The following is a 19,919-nucleotide window of genomic DNA, read 5'->3' as shown; positions in this document are numbered from 1 at the left end:
ATAGGGAATGGTACTGTTGAAATAGAAGAAGGCAAAAGAAGATGACATACAAGGAAAGGAAACAGGATGTGGTCCAGGACTGTATACCACCCATTAATAACACTGGACTGTTCTTGAATTGTGCAATTATGAAGCAGCATGCAGCCTCAAATTAATTTTGCTACAGTCCACAAAATCCCCTGTGTTTCCATATTACTAATTATACCACAATGATAGAGTTTGAAGTTGATAAGAATTCAACAAAAACCTATTTCAAATATAAATCATTCATTTGATATATAAAAAGAGAACAAGGATACTATACAACAGCAGTTTTGTTACTGGTATAGTAATTGGACTAATGAACTAGAAACATGAGCACAAGTTGCTGTGACAGCTAGGAAATTTAAATTTGTAAAAATCTGGAACAGAGAGGCAATCTCAATAATGATGGTTGTAGCAATAGTTATAAAAGTCCAAATATTTCATGTCCTTGAGTAGGAAATCTACTATCCTTACCCAGTCTGGACATATACCTGACCCTCAGCAATGTAAATGACCAATAGCCAATAAAGCTTCTCAATTGTATTCAAGAAAGCAGTTCACCACATTCTCAAAGGCAGACAAAATATTTGTTAAAGATTGCCGAAAATGCCTTAGATACTGCTATAACATTGTCCTTGCAAACCTTCAATACTCATGTACACATTGCAGAGTACTAGCAGGAGAATTTGATGAAAAAATTTCAATAATTTAGCCATCTAACTCTGGATCATATTTAAGGATTTCAGTTTCCAAGACAACAAAATAGTAGACATAAAAGGACACATCGCCGATTTACCCTTCTGAGGAGAATGGATGTTTGGCGGCGGCGGGGGAATGGTGTAGAGTGAAAAATGGAGAATTTTTTAAAAAGACCTGTTCTTATCCAGGATCATAAGCCACAAGGTATGAGAATATCACACTAGAACAAGGTATGTTGTAATACTCTCCAAAGTAAAAGGCTTCCTACAAAAATTGTCATGAAATGACAGTGACTTGGCTAAGGTACTAGAAGCTGCAGGGGAGGAGACTCAACTATCTCTCAAACTTTTTCCCACCTTCTGTCCTGTATGACTCTACAGTGCAATGCTTCTTGTGGATCAAAAAATGTAATTCAGAGAACTAAAGATCCTAGATGGAGTCATTATGTTGAAATCATTTTGGGGATTGAAGAAAAGGAAGACTCTGCAATAGAACATATTGGGAATTTGAGGGAAGCCGCAAGACTGTTATGGGAACAGCGGGATAGCAGGAGGAACATACAAGCCTATCATTATTTAAGTGTTGCCGCGAACATCAACATATATGTTATGTTCCAATAGCCCCAGTCTGAGTCACCACAAAGAGATAATCACAAAGAAGAACAGGAAATGCTCGGAATATTCAGCTGGTCTGGTAACAGCTATGGAGAAAAAGAGTTACTGTTTTGAGTCAAATATGGCTTCTTCAGAACTAGAAAATCACAACCCTGACGTCAGTAAATTACTCATCAAATTTTCACCAAACTAAAAATATACACAACTGGAACAGAAAGTTCCAACAGCTGTCCGCCCAGCATTCCCCTCTCATGGACTCGATGCTTTCACATACAAATAAAGGTGAAAATAGATTAGGACAGGTAGAGGAATTTCAACAGGAGACCTTTTTAATAGATTAACTAAATCTATAAAAATCTCAAGGAAATGGAGATCATCATCTCCTGTTAACAGGAAGCAGATGCTTACAGTCCATATGTGTAGGATTTTTTAAAAATTACTGTACAACACATCCTGTTGACCTCAACCTACTTTATCTAAAATTTGTCTTGCTTACATGTGTCAATCTGACTGTTCACATACATAACCTTAAAGTATATCTTGTTGTGCAAGAAGGGATACTTTTCCTACTTTCTTTAGTGAAAGCATAATTTCTGCTGATGTTTGCATTCCCCAGTGGGTTGTCTAAATGTTAATTCTTCATGCTGGTTTAGATAGAAATCCTCTGCATGTTAGTCACCAGCCCCAAAGCCTACATCAATCCTACCTTTGACCAGCTTTCCTGGAATAGTTGAAAACAGGTCACTGCAAAGCAATAGGAAGTGGGAATCAGAAACCGAGTTGCAGAACTGCAACGTTCCTTCTGCTACCCAGCCAGCACAATGGGACAATCTATATTGGGACTTTCTGGTCGATAATGATTATAGAAACATAGAAGATAGGAGTTGGGCATTTGACCCTTCATGCCTGCTCCACCAATCATTATGATCATGGGTAACCATTGAGAAATAGAAAGTGAGGCCTGCAGATGCTGGAGATCAGAGCTGAAAATGTGTTGCTGGAAAAGCGCAGCAGGTCAGGCAGCATCCAGGGAACAGGAGAATCGACGTTTCGGGCATAAGCCCTTCTTCAGGATTCCTGAAGAAGGGCTTATGCCCGAAATGTCGATTCCCCTGTTCCCTGGATGCTGCCTGACCTGCTGCGCTTTTCCAGCAACACATTTTCAGCAACCATTGAGAAATACCCTAATCTCTCCCTTCCACCATATCCCTTGTTCCCTTTGGCCACAAGAGCTATACCTATCTCCGTCTTGAAAACACATAACGTTTTGGCCTCAACCACACTGTCATACTGAACTTCATAGACTCACCCCTCTCTGGGTGAAGAAAGTTCTCATTTCAGTCCTAAAATACTTACCCTGTTTCCTGTAATTGTTGTCCTGAGTACAGTTGTTCTGGACTCCCCTACCATTGGGAACATCCTTCTTGCATCTATCCTGTCTAATCCTATTAGAACTTTATAGATTTCTATGAGATAACCTTTCATTCTTCTAAACTCCAGTGAATACAATCCTAACTGACTGGATCTCTGCTCATACGTCAGAACCATCATCTCAGGAATCAAACTGGTAAATCTTCATTGCACTCTCTCTATAGGAAGAATATCCTTCCGCCGATAAAGGAGATCAAAACTGCACACAATATTCTAGGTGGGGCCTCACCAATGCCCTGTATAACTGTAGCAAGATATCCTTGTTCATGTACTTGAATCCTCTCATAATGAAGACCAACGTACAGTTTGCCTTTTTACTGCCTGCTACACCTGCACGCTTACTTTTAGTGATGGGTCTCGTTGAACGTTCCCCAGTCTCAATTTACAGCCATTGAAATAATAATCTGCCTTCCTATTTTCACTAGTTAAACATAGATCCAGCTAAATACTGCTTTTACAAACTGAGAGTATTATTTTTCCACATCAGTCATTCCAAAAGCAGAAGAGATTGCAGGAGAGAAACTTTCAGCCTGTCAAGATGTCACCAGGTTTTCTGGCTTTCAGGTAGCTGATTGCTGGCTGACAAGCTATCTAGTATTATTAGGTCCCAGGGGGACAACATCCTGGCCACCAAAAGCTGCTGGCGAATCAGACACCTACAGCTCCAGAATGCAATAATGCTGTGGTGGAAGCCATGGCTGGTGGCAGGACAACACACGAGGAAGGGTCACTTGACCCGAAATGTTAACTCTGACTTCTCTTCACAATTGCTGCCAGCCCTGCTGAGCATTTCCAGCTATTTCTGATTTACAGCAATCGCAGTTCTTTAGGTTCTTATTGTGGATGTGTGTTTGCACGCATGCGTGACAACTTTTCTGAGCTTCTAGTATGATGCTTGCCCTAGCAGAGGTATGTTTTGCTGAAGGCAGGGGTCTCTCTCAGACTGGGAAGAGAGGTTAGAAACTAAGATAGAGGTGCTGATCTCTGTGGTCATCTATCTGCCCAATGTTCAATCTCTCAAATATACACAAAATAGTAGAGATCGAGCAGCCACTCCTTCCATTCCAAATGAAAACCTGCCCACAATGACTAAGCAGTCAAATGGGTGGACTCTTTCCCATCCTGCCTGGAGCTAAAAAAAAGTGAAGAGGCAGTATGAGGCCCTTGAATGGTCACTAATTGGTGGAGATGGTGGTGTAATGTCACTAGTAATCTGGAGAACATGGGTTCAAATCCCACCATGGCAGCTGATAGGATTTAAATTCAATTAATAAAAACTCATTTAATTTTTTATAAAAATCTGGTTGGAAATCTGCCATCCTTACCTGGAATGGCCTACATGTGTTTGAGATACATAGTAAGGTCAGTGAATCTTAATTGCCATAGTGTCATACAGCACAACAACAGACCCTTCAGTTCAACTCATCCATGCCGACCAAGTCTCCCAAACTAAACAAGTTCTGCTTACCTGCATTTGGCCCATAGCCCTGCAAACTTTTCTTCTCCTTGTATCTGTCAAAATGCCTTTTAAATATTGTAACTGCACTTTCAATGGCAGTTCATTCCACAGATGAACTGCCCTGTGTGAATAAGTTGCCCCTCAGGTCCCTTTTAAATCTTCCTCCTCTCACCTGAAAAACATGCCCCCTAGTTTTGAACTCTCCTGCCCAAGAGAAAAGATGTTTGCCATTCACCTTATCCATGATTTTATAAACCTCTATAAGGTCAACCCTCAATCTCCTATGATCCAGTGAAAAATGTCCCAGCCTATCTAGCCTCTCTGCATAACCCTCCAGTCCTGGTAACATCCTGGTAAATCTTTTCTGAATCCCCTCAGATGTAATTGTATCCTTTTTTATAGCAGGGCAACCAGAACTCCTCACAATACTCAAAAAGTGGCCTCACCAACCTCCCATACAACCTCAACATGCCATCCCAACTCCTATACTCAATAGTCTGAGCAATGAAGGCAAGTGTACTAAATGCCTTCTTAACCACCCTGTCTAACTGTGACACAACTTTCAAAGAACTAATTACCTGAACCCCTAAGTCTCTCTGTTTGATAACACTACCCAAGACCCTACCATAGTCATTCTTCTACAACACAATGGTTGCATTCTTGAGTAATCCTGCATGATAGAAAAATCGCGCTTTAGAAACTGTGCTTAAAGTGTTGCCGATGTAATCGCGTTATAGCCAACACACATTTTAAAGGTATCACCAATTCGTCAATTGCATTACAGCAAATTTACATTAACGAAACGATCATTGTAGCAGAACGACTTGTACAAGTTCTGCCCTTGTTCATTTTACCGAAATGCAATACCTCACATTTATCTAAATTAAACTCCATCTGCCAATCCTCAGCCCATTGCTCCAATTGATAAAAATCCCTTTGGATTCTTAGATAACCTTCTTCACTGTCGACTATACCACCAATTTTGGTGTCATCTGCAAAAGTACTAAGCATGCGTCCTAAATACTCATCCAAATCATTTATATGAATCATAAACAACTGTGATCCCTGCACTGACTCTAGCACTGATCCCTGTGGAACACTGCTGGTCACAAGCCTCAAATTTGAAAAACAACTCTCCACCATCACTGCTTCCTACTGCCAATTTTGAATCCAGTTGGCAAGGTCTCCCTGAATTCCACATGATCTAACTTTATTAATGAGACTACCATACAAAACCTTGTCAGAGGCTACACTAAAGTCCATGTAGACAACATCTACTGCTTTGACTTCATCAATCCTTTTGGTTACGTCCTCAAAAAAGCTCAAGTTTGTGAGATACAATTTCCCATGCATTAAGCCATGCTGACTATCCCTAATCAGTTCTTGCCTCTCCAAATGCACGTAAATCCTATCTCTCAGAATCGCCTCCAATAACTTGCCCACCGCTGATGTCAGGCTCACCGGTCTATAATTCCCAGGCTTCTCCTTACACCCTTTCTTAAATAAAGGCTCAACATTAGCCACCCTCCAGTCCTCCAGCACTTCACCTATGGCTGTAGATAATACAAATATCTCTGCTATGACACCTAATAAATATTCAAAAGGAACTCCGTTTAAGAAAAATCGAAGATAACCAACAAATTCTTACCTTGCATGAAATATTTCTAACCTCCGAAAGAGATTATGAGGAGAGATTGAGCAGTTTAGACCTATCCTATCTCATGTTTAGAAGAATGTAAGAGGAAATGTAATTGAAATATGAAAGGGATTGACAAAGTAGACACAAAAAGGAAGTTTCCTCACATGCAGCAATCTGGAATGAAAGATCATAGCTTTAGGATTAGGAGTAACAGACTTAAAACAAAGATGAGGAGAAATAACTTCTCTCAACAATTGTGAATCTCTGGAATTCACTACCCCAGAGTGCAGTTGTGCTGGGACATTGAGTAAATTTAAGGAGCAGATAGACAGATTTTTAATTAGTAATGGACTAAAGGGTTATGGAGAGTGGACAAGTGATTGGTGTTGAGGCTGAGATGAGATCAGCCTTGACTGTATCAAATAGCAGAGCTGGCTCAAGGGGTTGAATTGCCTGTTCCTGCCCCTGTTTCAAATGTTCTTATGTTCCAATAAAGTAAAAATAATTAACCACTTAATGACCTCAATTGACCATTGGGTGGAAAGATAGAGCTTGAGCCTTCCGATGCAGAACTGAATTTGAACAAAGATGGGAAGATGGCAGCCACCATCCCATCTGATTAAATCCCAATCCTACCTCTGGATCCACCCCCTCCAGGCTAGGAAAATTCCACCTGGAATCTTAAGTAGAAGGCCCATTATAGTTATTTTGTTTTGATAAATGAATTATAGACCAACAATTCAAATGTCCAAATATTTAGCCCATTACTACCAAGGTTTTTCCAATGTTTATTACAGAGGACAGCCTCAAACCTTATTGGAAAGGGATCAAACACCTTGGCTCAACCAAAATAGTGGATAAGGAGTGGAGCTGGAAAAACACAGCAGGTCAAGCAGGGGATGAGGAGAGAAGTCGATGTTTCAGGTCAGAACCTTTCATCAAGACTGACTAGTACCAAAATAGTTCCAGGTTTTTGCTGGAATCAAGAAGTATCAGTCATGCATTGGTTAGTTAAAAAGAAAGATGATTCACATTTTAGGCAATAGTCTTTAAACAAACGGTTTTGGTGAAAGATCTAATGAAAATATTAACATGTTACCTTTGTGTATTTCTACCATTTTCTGCCTTAGTTTTATTTTCTTGAAGGTTTTCTTCACACCTCCAGTTTTGAATTGTCTAACCTGAAATGTTGGTTCAGGAATAGCAGGGAGAGGGATAGCTCATAGCCAATTTATCATATGCACCCCATAGTTTCAAAGATACTAATGTAATCCAAAACTAGAGAGCATAAGTTTAAGGTGAGAGGGAAAAGATCTTCAAGGGATCTAAGGGACAACTTTTTTGTACAGAGGGTGGTATATGTATGGAATGAGCTGCTAGAGGAAATGGTGGAGGCTGTTACAATTACAACATTAAATGGCATCTGGATGGGTATATAATAGGAAGGGTTCAGAGGATTTTGGGCCAAATGTTGGCAAATGGGACTAGACTTATTTAGGATATCTGGTCGACATGGAAGAATCGGACCAAAGGGTCTGTTTCCATGTTGTATATCTCTGTGGCTGTATGACTCTAAGTGACAGCTAATTTAAATTTCCAACATCTATTCTCCATACAGTGCAGTTTCACAAGTTAGAGGTTCCTGACCCAAACCTTTGTTTCAGAATTTTCAAAGGAAAGTACTAGAACTTTTTCATGGAAGTCAGTTGGTTTAAAATAGCAAGTCAGGTTTATAATCTCTCACACAGCATGCTTCTGTGATGTGCCAGAAAAGATAGGGGCTAAGCAATGGATAACTATATAATGAAAAAGGAAGGGTCGGAAAAAAATCAGGACCAGCAACTTGCATTAACTACTTTGTGCAATTTCAAACAGGTCACTCACATGCTGCTTACAGCAGGACAGATCTAATTTACAACTGCCAAATAGTGAGGGAAATCACAACTCTGAATAGAAATGCAGGTTAATTTTCACAACTAACAAGATGTGCACTTTATCGAAAAGGTAGAAAAGTTGGTTTGAAAAGTCCCTAGGGTGCTCGGGTATTTTGTAAAATTTGCTTGACAGAAGTTGTAGCCATGTTGCTGAAGTAGTAGGAGACACTATTCACACTCATACAAGAGAATGTTACATTGATTCCAAACTAAAAATCACCTTGCAATTGTCACTAGCTTTATTGTATCACTGAAAGAAGAGTTTACATTACATTACATTTGCCAGCACTAAACCTTTCTTTTCATATATCCATTCAGATGCCTTTTAAATGCTATAACTGTACTAGCCTCCACCACTTCCTCTGACAGCTCATTCCATACACACACTAACCTCTGCATGAAAAAAGTTGCCTCTTAGGTCCCTTTTATGTCGTTCCACTCTCACCCTCAACCTATGCCCTTCTCCCACTCTTACCACCTGTCGGTGGTGTGTATTGGAGTTTCTTCCTGCCGGCAGTTAAGGGAACACGCCAGTACACCTTGAGTAAATCTATGTCAGCTGCTTTACCTACCCATCTAAACAATCTTCCAGTCAGATATCGGGTAAAAGTCAGCTTTAGCCAATGCATTAACCATTTGGTAGTCAATGCAGAAACTTGTGGAATCATTCAGCTTGGGCAAAAGTACAACTGCAGTGCTCCAGCTACTGCTACTATGCTCCATTGGTTGTTGCTCCAGGATGTAGTTAATATTCTCCTCAACCTGGGCCAGCTGTTTGGGACCTAACTGGTCAGGATATTGCCTTTGGGACAGGACTTGCTAATATTATATGGAGCTATGGTTGTGCAGCCTGGCATGTCTCTCATAAGCTCTTGTAACAAGTGTCCAGCCCCTCATTAAGTCTGTCTGCTGTTCTATACTTAGTTGGGTGACTAAGGAGTCTATGTTTATCAGTACTTCCATATTAGTTAGCCAAATATCACGGGCTCAATATGGACCTCACCTACACCTTACTCCAGTTTATCCCCTGGCCACACTCATCCTTGAGGTTAGTGGCAATGGGATGGACTTTTACCTGTTTGTCCCCTTCTCAGTGATATTAATGCTTTATCATGGTGACATGACACAAACTTTTTACCCCCCACTTAATGTAAGGTCTCTATCAGATAATTCACTTCCCCATGTTTCTTGGCTAAAATGTTTTGGCCACTGGAATGGGCAGTCAATGAGTTGTCTGATATGGAGAGAAGCACTAACCCATCATGTCCTAGATGAAAGATTCAGGCCTGGCATCTTTGTTTGTCTTCTGATTCATTACTGTTCAGGAGATCTTCAAGTGCTTTTAGGCCACTTCATAGACAAGACTTACTCTCAAAATTCTGCTTTGCATTCTAACGTGGAAACTTTCACTTTTGTTTTAAAACATCTCCTTAAGGAGTTTCAGAGGCCACTACATTTGATGCCCATAAGCTAATTCAAATGGAGTAAAACCCATTGGGTGAGTACCTGGTGGTGAACAAACATCATGGGGTTATTCATGGCAGTATCCCTTGATCATTGTTTTTAGGGTACTTCACACCCCATGTGACAGTGGGTAAACGTTGAAGACTTGCACTGAGGTTATCCTTGACTCCTTAAATAATTTTAGACATGCAATTTGAGCTCAGCTGTGTTTGGATCCTTATGGACATACCATACTGGGAGATGCAATAGGGTAATTCCCTCACAATTACCTTGGCAGATATAGTTCTCAAGAGAGCACTCTGAGGAGATGGGTAGCCACATCCTTGATATTAAAGATTTATGACAGCCTGCTTTCTTTATGGGTACAAGTCCCATGCAGTTCACAAACACCTTACTGAATGGTTCCACAAAACCAATAAGTGATTAATAAATGCAGGTTTCATTGTATATTTGGGCTTTCCCACCACTCAGCAGGTTCGGGAAGGACCTTGCTACATTCTATGAACGTATGGCCAATAAAAGTGCTGGCTAATGCGGGTTTGGGTTTTGCATATACCGACATGCCCAGCCATTAGAATTTTTGTGCTAGCGACAATATTTCCCTCCAGTATCTCAGTGGCACTACTATCTGGTGGGTCACTGTCCCACTCTTTGTTTGCAGTTCTATGATGTGGTCTCCATTTCCTCATCAGAACATTATTTTTAATGTCAAACCATCCAGGGACTTCTAATGCCTCAACTTCAGTCTGAGCTAGTGTTGGGATGGTACCAAGATGCTTCTATTTATTACCTACTTGGAGTCTTGTACACTCCCAAAAAGGGTTTCAGGTGGCCAAAAATCCATGGGTTTTCTATATGCAATGCCACTTCAGCTTCCACTGGCTGAGCTTGCTAGCCGTAGACCATGTCACCACAGTCAGAGAAAATACCAAGCACTTTCTGCTACAGACATTTGGTCTCCCTGACCTCAATGGGCTTCTTGGAGACCACTGGGGATGCTATTATCTTTGATTCTGACAGGTCATTTCCAATGAACATGTTGGTACAGAGTGGATGTGCCCAATGAATCCCACTGGTTGTCCCAAAGCTTCCAGCAGTTAGCTTGAATGTGCCCTATCTTTCAACAATTAAAACATATAGGCGTCTGGGCATCATCTCAACATTGCTGTTTTTGCCCTGAAGAGGTTTTCCAGTATTTTCCATGAGTGCTCAATTCCCTTAGGTCCCTTAGGTCCCTTGTGTCCTCACGGGACATAGTAGGGTTACTGCTCCTCAGCTCCTACTATCTTAGTTCAAACTCTTTCACCTGCCATTTTTCCTGAAAGACTTTCACTTTTTGTTCATTCCTACCTTGTCTGTTTTCCCTCTCTCTTTCCACTGTCTATCTTTTATTTTTCTTCAAATTCTAATCTCCATTATTTCCATTTTAATCACTCTACTGCTTTTCTATCCATTTGGTCATCCTCAATTTCCACCTGTAAAATTTCAGGTTTCCTTGTTTTCAGGCCAAATTCTACTCCCGGGAGCCTCGCTAGATCGTTTAATAGCTAGAGGTACAGAATTTTTAAATCTTAAATAGTAATTTCTCTTAATTCCATTTGGAACCTGCAGTATCAGATGCAGATATTTCTATACTGTGGCACTGCAAACTCAAAAAGCCTTTTGCAGGTTTTTCTTTCAAAGAATTGGTTTCAAACTGACAATTTACTAACTGTAATTCACTTATTTCATCTGTCGCATTAATTTGCAGCACAAGGCTCCACTTCCCAGGTAAATTCCCTGATTTGTTAGTGTTCCGGACATAACACCTAAGCTCCTGGATGAGGGGGAATGAACAAGCTCTTCTTAGTTATTCACCTGCCTCCTGATTGGTAGCAACAAAGTTAATTTTAAAATGATTAGTAGAAATAAGAGGTGGGTCCAGAAGGATAAAATTTAAATTAGATCTGTCTTAGTCTTATTTGAATTTCATGAATAATTCAATGTTCCAGCCATTATTGGATGGCACCAGGAGCATTTGTGTTGGCTGTGAGCAATCAGTTTCAAGGTACGTTGGTAGAAATTCTTAAACAAAAACAGAAATTGCTGGAGAAAGTCAGCAAATGTGGAAGCATCTGTGGGAAGAAAGCAGAGGAAATTCTTATTTTTTTCAACAATGACTTAATTCAGAGTGAGTTTTTTTTCCTTTATTGCACCTGTTTAAAATGTCTGTTCTCAAAGCTATAGCCCTGAGCACTCCAGTCCATAATAGGGCGTGAAGTGTCAAAACATGCAGCGCTGGAAAAGCACAGCAGGTCAGGCAGCATCAGAGGAGCAGGAGCTTCATCAGGAATGAAGGCTTATGCCCGAAATGTTGATTCTCCTGCTCCTCGAATGCTGCCTGCCCTGCTGTGTTTTTCCAGCACCACACTTTTTGACTCTGACTCTCCAGCATCTGCAGTCCTACTTTCTCCTAACAGGACATGCAGGCAATAATACACAAACTAGTGTTGCAGTCAGTTTTTAAACCATTTGTATGTACATTCCTCAAGGGTAAAGCAGACATATCTGCAAGAGGTGACTGTCTATTGGGGTGGGGATAATGTTAGTCAGTGCCATTTGTTATCTATCTTGTTTAATATTTCCCTTTTAGAAGTTGCCCTGACACTTTGCAGGTATGATATTCCACGGACTTCATATAGGACTTCACCAGACAGTCACTGAATTTATATCCACAGTTTTTATTTCTGTAGCAATCCTCTTTTTTAAAAAGGAAAATTTTGAAAAGGCAACTTAAAAACAACTATAAATACTTCAGGTTTTGAGCTATTGTCAATGGCAAGGGTGGAATGGTGTGATTGCTCAAATGTGTGGAAAGATAGACTGCATTTGCTCTGCATTCTGTTTCCCCTCCTTTTACAGAGCACAGCATATCATCATTATTCTACAGCTCTGCTTCAAGGTACAATGAGATTAGAGAGAGTGGACTGCTGCAGGATGGAAGTCTCATGGCAGCTGCCCAGGCACATGTATAAACATCTTTTTGTGGTTGTGCAACAACAGCATTTTGATGTTGAACCCTTGCAGATGATGAATACTGCTGGGTGACCGAGAGATACTTAATTTCCAAATGCGAACAGTCAATGAAGCCTGGCAATTATGATAAGTTATAGCTAAAAGCCTGGGGTGGGGGGGGGGGGATACCTATTCTGACTCGTGTCAATGCAGGCAAAGTTGACATAATTGCCTGCCTTGTAAACAAGCCTTCAGTCAGATGTCCAAGTATTTAAATATTGTTGACTGGGTAATCTTTAAAATGTCTTAAATCTCTGGAATGAGCCAAAGACAAAAACGTTAAGGAAGACAATGACTTCGACATGGCCCTCAATTTCACTTGGCATCAGGCTTTATTCCAATGACTACAAATGTCGGACACCATTTGACATGAAACCCTGAGCTTTCTAAGACACTATTGTTCGCACATGTGAAGAATGTTTATTCATGCCTGCCAATTCTGTATACTGCATATGACATTTTATAGGCTGAATCTCTCCTTGATCCTCTGTCTCATTTGAAGCTGTTGGTGTGGGAGGAGCAGGCAGCAGCTGTTGTTTGTGATGGTCTTTTTGCTGCTCACAAGGTCTAAAGGCACACAACATAAATGGCATCTGTACTGATTTGAAACAGCAGAGCTCCAAAATGCAAATCAGATGCACAAACCTCAAAGATTATCAAGGTTTCCTCTCAGGAGAAAGTGCTGCATGCAAGGGAGCCGCTATGTTACTTCAGTACTTATCAGCATATTTCCTTGGCATGTCTTCAGTTTCCTTAATTGGCACAGGGTTTCTTGGAATTTTCATGTGAGTTCCAAGATGCCCGGAAACGCATGGACAAAAAGTATGTTATTGTCAGTTAACATATCGGAAAAGGCCAAATTACCTCTCCCGGTGGATTGTTTTATGCGGACGAATGCGTTGAAATTGCATATAGAAATCAGCGAGTTGGAGCCATTTTACCGACTCACTGCCACGTTATCTCAGTTTTAATTCCAAACCATCCACAACCAGAAAGTGTTAAATCATCCTTAATCACTTAAAGACCAACTTTGAGAGTAATAGATGCACATTGTAAATGGCCAACACTTGTATGAACTTGCAGCCGAAATTGTGGCTGTTGGAGCTAAATTCTGTTGCCTGGCAACATGAGTGCTCGAACATTAAGAATACAATTCTGACAGCAGTGAAATGTTTTTCTCTCAAAGAAATAAAGCAAATTTACATCCTATTCTACAACCATCATGTTAAATTCTGGAAGGCTGAACAGACAGCAGGTTCACAGACAACTCAATAGAAAATGCGTGTTTTTAAAACTTAAATCTCTACTTCATGGTTCAATGTGACATTCAGCTTTATAGAACAGGATGCAACGAGACTCCATCCCAGACCTGTGCTTAGACAGCTGACCTTACTCCACAATGATACAGTGATTTAATTCTCTCCGCACTGCTAGTTACAGTATCTGGAAAGAAAGAAATTAGATTTATGTAGCATCTTTCACGATTTCAGAATGACTCGAGGCTCTTTTGCAGTCGGAATGAAAGCCTGGTCACTGTTATAATGGAGGAAATGCGTTGGTCAGATTTTCCCAATCGCAAGTGCTAACCAACTGCAAAGTGAAACTTACTAGACATACTGTATTTATTGATCATGGCTGAGGGATAAATATTTGCAATATGTCAGGGAAAATAAATCGACCTTGTTCTTCTTCAAAGTTTTTTTTAATATATCCTGAATGTAGAAGGTGCTGCTTTTGAATGTCATATTGAATAGACAGCACATCTGGGTGCGCAATCCTTCCTCAGTACTAGACTGGAGTATCTTCCTTATTGTCTGCTCAGGTATCTGGAGTGAGATTTCAACCTTCCAGTTTCTGTCTCAGAGGTGACAGTGAAATCACTGAGTCATGACCATATTCAAGAACTCAGTGGCCAACCTAAATGAGTATGGCAGACTTCATCAGTAAGTGTGTAGAGGACTGCGTGCCAAAGAAATTAATTTGAGTGTTCCCCGATGAGAAACCATTGATGAACCAGAAGATCCACTCCCTACTAAAGTTCACGTCTGAGGTGTTCTAGTCGGGTGACCGTGACCTATATAGGAAATCTAGGTACAATCTTCATAAATCCATCAGGGATGCCAAGAGACAATACCAAACTAAATTAGACTCCCTGACTAACCACACAAGAACACGTCGACTGTAGCAAAGCTCACATTATATAATGTGAAGTCGAGTAGAATCGCTGACAATAATGCATCCCTCCCCAATGAGATCAATCCATCCTCTGCTCATTTTGAATAGAAGGTCATTGAAATGATGTCACCTGCACCAACAGCTTTGGGTGCACCTGTACCCACAGTCACCACTGGGGAGATGTCAGGTCGGCCTTCTTGACAGGGAACCTATGGAAAACAACTGGCCCTGATGGAGTCTCCTGCTGTGCACTCAAATCCTGCAAGGACAAGCTGGCAGGAGTATTTACAGACATCTTTAACCTCCCCTTAATACGATGGGAGGTTCCCACCTGCTTCAAGAAGACCACCATCATCCTGGTGCCAAAGAAAGATCAGGCAACATGCCTTAATGACGACTGCCTGGCAGCTCTAATATCCATAATTTTGAAGTACTCCAACAGGATAGTAATGGCACTTAACTCCATCCTCCCCGACTACCTTGATCTGCTCCAATTTGTCTCCCATCACAACAGGTTCACAGCACATACCATCTTGCTGACCCTACAATCATTCCTGGATAAGAAGGATATCGCTGTCAGACCCCTTTTTATTGACTTTAGCTCTGTCTTCAACAACATAATGCCAACTAAACTCATCTCCAAACTCCATGACCTAGGACTCTGCTCCCCCCAATGCAACTGAATCCTCGACATCCTGACCCACAGACCGCAGTCAGGAAGGATAGGACATAATAATCTTCAACACCAGTGCCCCGCAAAGCTGCATATTCAGCCCCTTATACACTCACAACAATTCAGTTCAGCTCTAACTCCATTTACAATTTGCTAATGATACTATCATAGTGGATTGAATGTCAAACAATTAAGAGACAATGCAGGAAAAACAGAGAGCATAATGGCATGGTGTAGACAACAATCTCTCTCTCAGCGCAAGCAAAATGAAAAATCTGGTTATCAACTTCAAGAGACAGAGTGGGGAATCTGCCCCTGTCTGTATCAACGATGTTGAGGTGAAGGTAGAGAGCTTCAAGTTCCTAGATATCACTAACAGTCTGTCCTGCTCCATACATGTCAACACTACACGCAAGAAAGCACACCAATGCCCCTAATTCCTCAGAAGGCTAAAGAAATTCAGCATGTCCACAAAGACTCATTCCAATGTTTATAGATGCATCACAGAAAGCATCCTGTGTATGGCAACTGCTCTGCTCAAGTCAACAACAAATTACAAGTTGTGAACACAACCTAGTCTATTAGGAAAACCTTCCGTCCTTCCACTGACTGTCTACACTTCCTGCTGTCTCACAAAAGCAGCCAACATAATCAAAGACCGTTCCCACCCCAATTATACTCTCTTCCATCTGGCAGAAGATACAAAAGTTTGAAAACGTACCAACAGATTTAAGAACAGGTTCTTCCCCACTGTTATCAGACTTATAATGGACTTCTAATATACGAGTTCATCTTTCTCTGCACCTTCTCTGTGGTAGTAACACTATATTCTGCATTCAGTTCTATTACCTTAAATAAGTACATCAGTGTTTGATCTGTCTGGTTACTATGCAATATAAGACTTTTCGTTGCATCTGGTTCAGTGACAAAAATAAATCACATAATTATCATAGTGATGAAACGCGCCATTCGGCCCAACACGTCTACACCAACCCTCCGAAGAGTAACCCATCCAGGCCCATACCCTATTATTGTACATTTACCCCTAACTAATGTACCTAATCTTTGCATCCTTGAGCACTATGGGCAATTTAACACGGCCAATTCACCTAACCTGCATATCTTTGGACTGTGGGAGGAAACCGGAGCAAACCCACGCAGTCACGGGAAGAATATGCAAACTCCACACAGACAGTCGCATGAGGCCAGAATCGAACCCACGTCCCTGGTGCTGTGAGGACTGCAGATGCTGGAGGTTGGAATCGAGAGCGTGGTGCTGGAAAAAGCACAGCAGGTCGGCAGCATCGGAGGAGCAGGAAAATCAACGTTTCGGGCAAAAGCCCTTCATCAGGAATGCTAACCACTGAGCTGCCCCAAATGACTGCAAAGACAATATCCAACCCTTGAAAAGATCAACTCGGTTATTGCAAAGTCCCATTTGTGTCACAATCGCCTCAAATAAACTCTCTCCAGAAACTCGTAAATTTTCTGATATAAATAGCAAGGATGTAAAAAAATTATTGGGCTCCAGCTCCCGAGCAGTGCTTCTGAAAATTGCACATGTCTACATATCAGACTGCAAATGTCTGACTAGCTATGGACTTGTCATATTGGAATCGCTTAGTTACTGACGCTATGGGCTCAAACATCAAAAGTGACGCCTGCAGTGAGGCATTAAATGGTTTACAGCAACATAACAGGATGATTGCAGGAAAGGAACGAGGTAAAATCGCGGTGAGGGAATTCATGTATACATCCGATAGAATTGCTTTCAAATATGGTCGCCTTTCGAGGGGACGAAGATGCATTCGTTTTGAAATCCAAAATCGTATCCTCTCACGCAAAGATGCATCAAGCCAAGCTTAGGAAAGATTGTCAAAGGAAGACAACACAGTCTGTTAAGAATTCCCGAACTGAACTGATGTTTGAGCTCGGTCTCGTCCTCATCATGTCACAGAACAGCCCCTAGCAGGGAGAGTGGCATTTAGATCAGTATTTTACCAGTGACATTTTGACAATTTCCTACCTGTTGGTGCTACACGAGCGCATTTTGGGAGGATGACACACAACTGAAATTGGAAACTGAGGGGCGAGATATGAGGTAGGTGGAACTAAGGAAATTGCAATTACACTGCAGCGAATTGCCATATAGTGGCACTGTGCTATCATAGACAAGTTTCAGACTGGTGTAGATTGGAGAGTGCCAAAACTGATTAATCAGCATTTTGACAAATCCAAACTGTTTTAACAGTCCAGGCTTGTAAAACTGATACTTGAACTCCGACAAGATCAACCACTTGGCAGTATAGGAATTTTCGATATTCATCCCAAACTGATCTCAGACAAAACTTAAACTATTGATCATTTTGTCAGCTATTTGTATTGGAAAACAATGTCCATTGATTAAACGTGACCATTGGGTATGTAGAATCACAGATAACCCAACTACCAATCCATTTATTTTTAAACAGCCGGACTGTGCATTCCAGGCACATCATACCTTATCACCGCAAAGGGTGCCTTAGGTCCTTTTTTGCCTACAACCAAGGTAGAAATGAGTAATGTCCAAAATTATCCCTCGCCCAACATAAAAAGGGCAAGTTCATTCAGGGTGACTTAAGTCTGAAATGGGTGATGACGCATCATTGGTCGAAGCAGATAGTCCCAAACAGGAATGGTGAATACAGGGGGTCGTGCTCGTTACTGACGAAGTGTTATTCCCCAGCCTTAACGTTCCCACACCTTAATGATATTTTACCATCCTTCCGTATTTTGTTTTCATAACTGGCAGTACTTTGCACACTGACTCTCAAAGTGCATTAAGAATCAATACAACGAAACGGATGGAAACCCCTTTTACGCCCCTGCACCTCCTTCGAGCAGGAAATCACTATTTTCTCATTAACAAGCAATAACTGTAAATGACCCATTTAATTCGTAGCAGTGATATAATGTATAATAGTATTTCAAGCAGAAACCAAGCACAAGAATGCTCAGTTTTGGGGTTTCATAAGATGAGGACTTAACTTTTGTCGATCTGTTTATTGACACGCTGCGCTACAGATGAAAAGAAAACTATTGTCGAAATCACATCCACGCTTAACATGTCTTACAAGGACGTCTGCTTTTAAAAGGCTTGTATGTGCTACATTTAGACTTTCATGTCCGCTGACCCTAATCCAGCGGGAAATATTCTGAACCTACAGTCGTGTTTACTGTCGATTTTCAAGCCCCGAGGTACCTTTTTGTCATTGTGACCGTAACCATGCGTTTGCCATGAGTCACCTCCTCCATTCAGCAATATTACACAGACTCGTCCCACTGCTGACTCACAACCATGACTACAGTGCATCCACACAAAATAGCGAGCAGCAACAGGAAATAAGCGTGACTTCAGGATGATCCCATGAAAGACCTTAACTTCTCCCCCGATTTATCACACATGGAGCACAGTAGCAACCGACTTTACAGCCAGTGCCCATGATGAGATGCTAGAACAACAAGCAACATTTTTACAGATTTATATATAAAGTTCTCGTTTCTATTTTCCCCCCTCGAGCTTATTTCTTTATATTATATCGTTGTTGAATACAGACTCTAATTCTCCAGTTCCATAGCTCCCCTACATTAAATTCCTTCTGTTTTAAGATAAAGCCTATTACCTCCTGTGAATAATGCCTATTACCTCCTACAGATCTTATGCAACATCATACAAAAACATCCTGTGACGCTGACGAAAAAAATCAAAACCAATTTATATATGGGCAGATAAGCCTGAAAATTTAACATATCAGATTACAGCACACGGGCAAAAGACACGAAATAAATAGGTATATATACACACACACACACATATGCATATTATATGTATTGGTTAAAAAACACGCAGTTTAGAAAGCGATAAATGAAGAGGGGAAGGGGAGAATAATTCAATAATAACGTCAAAGTGCAAAAATATGGCAAATAAATGTGAAGATACTGCAATGATTTGCAATTGGAGAAACAAAAAAGCCAAGTTAACCTCACATTATTGCACTCACCTTTACATAGAGACATGACGGATACTGGAAATTATTCAACAAATCCAAATAATGCAAAAGCTCATTCAGTGAGTGTTACTGCTCACATAGAGATGGACAGACGCAGTGAGGGAGACGGGATCTGATTGCAGGGAAGATGCACTGAGAAAGCTGCAGGTTCGACTTGTCTCTGTCAATCTGGGATGTCCAGGCGAGAGGGAAGGAGGAGGCACAACACCCGCCTTAAGACATCCGGGTTGATTTCATCTTGGAAAAAGAAAGTCCCCGAGTCACCTCAGGAAATTAAATGACTGAGGCGCAAACACGCGCTCCGACTCCAACTTTGCACTGGAAAACAAGTTTTAAATTCCTCTCATCTTGGCCCTCCCTGCAAGGCGAGAAAGACACAGAGAGGGAGAGCTCGCGCAAGCGCGCTCCATTGAGCCCACCCAACCCCCCCGCCGCTGATTGATGGTGGGCACACCCAATCACAACGTCAATTTCAAGGCAGCTTCCCAATCCCCGCCGAGATCCGCTTGGCTCCACCCCTCCGCCTTGACGGACGGCGTAACGGATCAGTAGGAACGCGGCCTTCTCCAGGTTGCGGGATGACCGTCCCACCAATCGGAGGGCAGTATCCAGGGCGGACGGTTGGTGCGTGCAGCTCTTGCGCCCGCTTGTCAGTTGTGTCCCTCTGCAGGGCTTTCTTTCAAATGTGTGATTTTACACACGAA

At 41.3% G+C, this 19,919-nt stretch overlaps 1 protein-coding gene across 1 annotated transcript in view; it reads right to left on the bottom strand.

The window, feature by feature from the left end:
- The window catches only part of LOC122560779 (dual specificity mitogen-activated protein kinase kinase 6-like), a 124,544-nt gene extending 104,930 nt beyond the window's left edge, over nucleotides 1–19,614 (bottom strand). The window contains exon 1 of the mRNA XM_043711860.1: nucleotides 19,207–19,614. Within this exon, the coding sequence (XP_043567795.1) occupies nucleotides 19,207–19,222 (16 nt within the window). The 5' untranslated portion in view covers nucleotides 19,223–19,614. The remainder of the gene's footprint in view (nucleotides 1–19,206) is intronic.
- Nucleotides 19,615–19,919: the final 305 nt, after the last annotated feature.

This window comes from Chiloscyllium plagiosum, chromosome 21 (genome assembly GCF_004010195.1).
Source record: "Chiloscyllium plagiosum isolate BGI_BamShark_2017 chromosome 21, ASM401019v2, whole genome shotgun sequence".
Classification (NCBI taxonomy): Eukaryota; Metazoa; Chordata; class Chondrichthyes; order Orectolobiformes; family Hemiscylliidae; genus Chiloscyllium; species Chiloscyllium plagiosum.
Note: the sequence above shows the minus strand (reverse complement) of the source record. Positions and strands in the feature narration are given on the sequence as shown.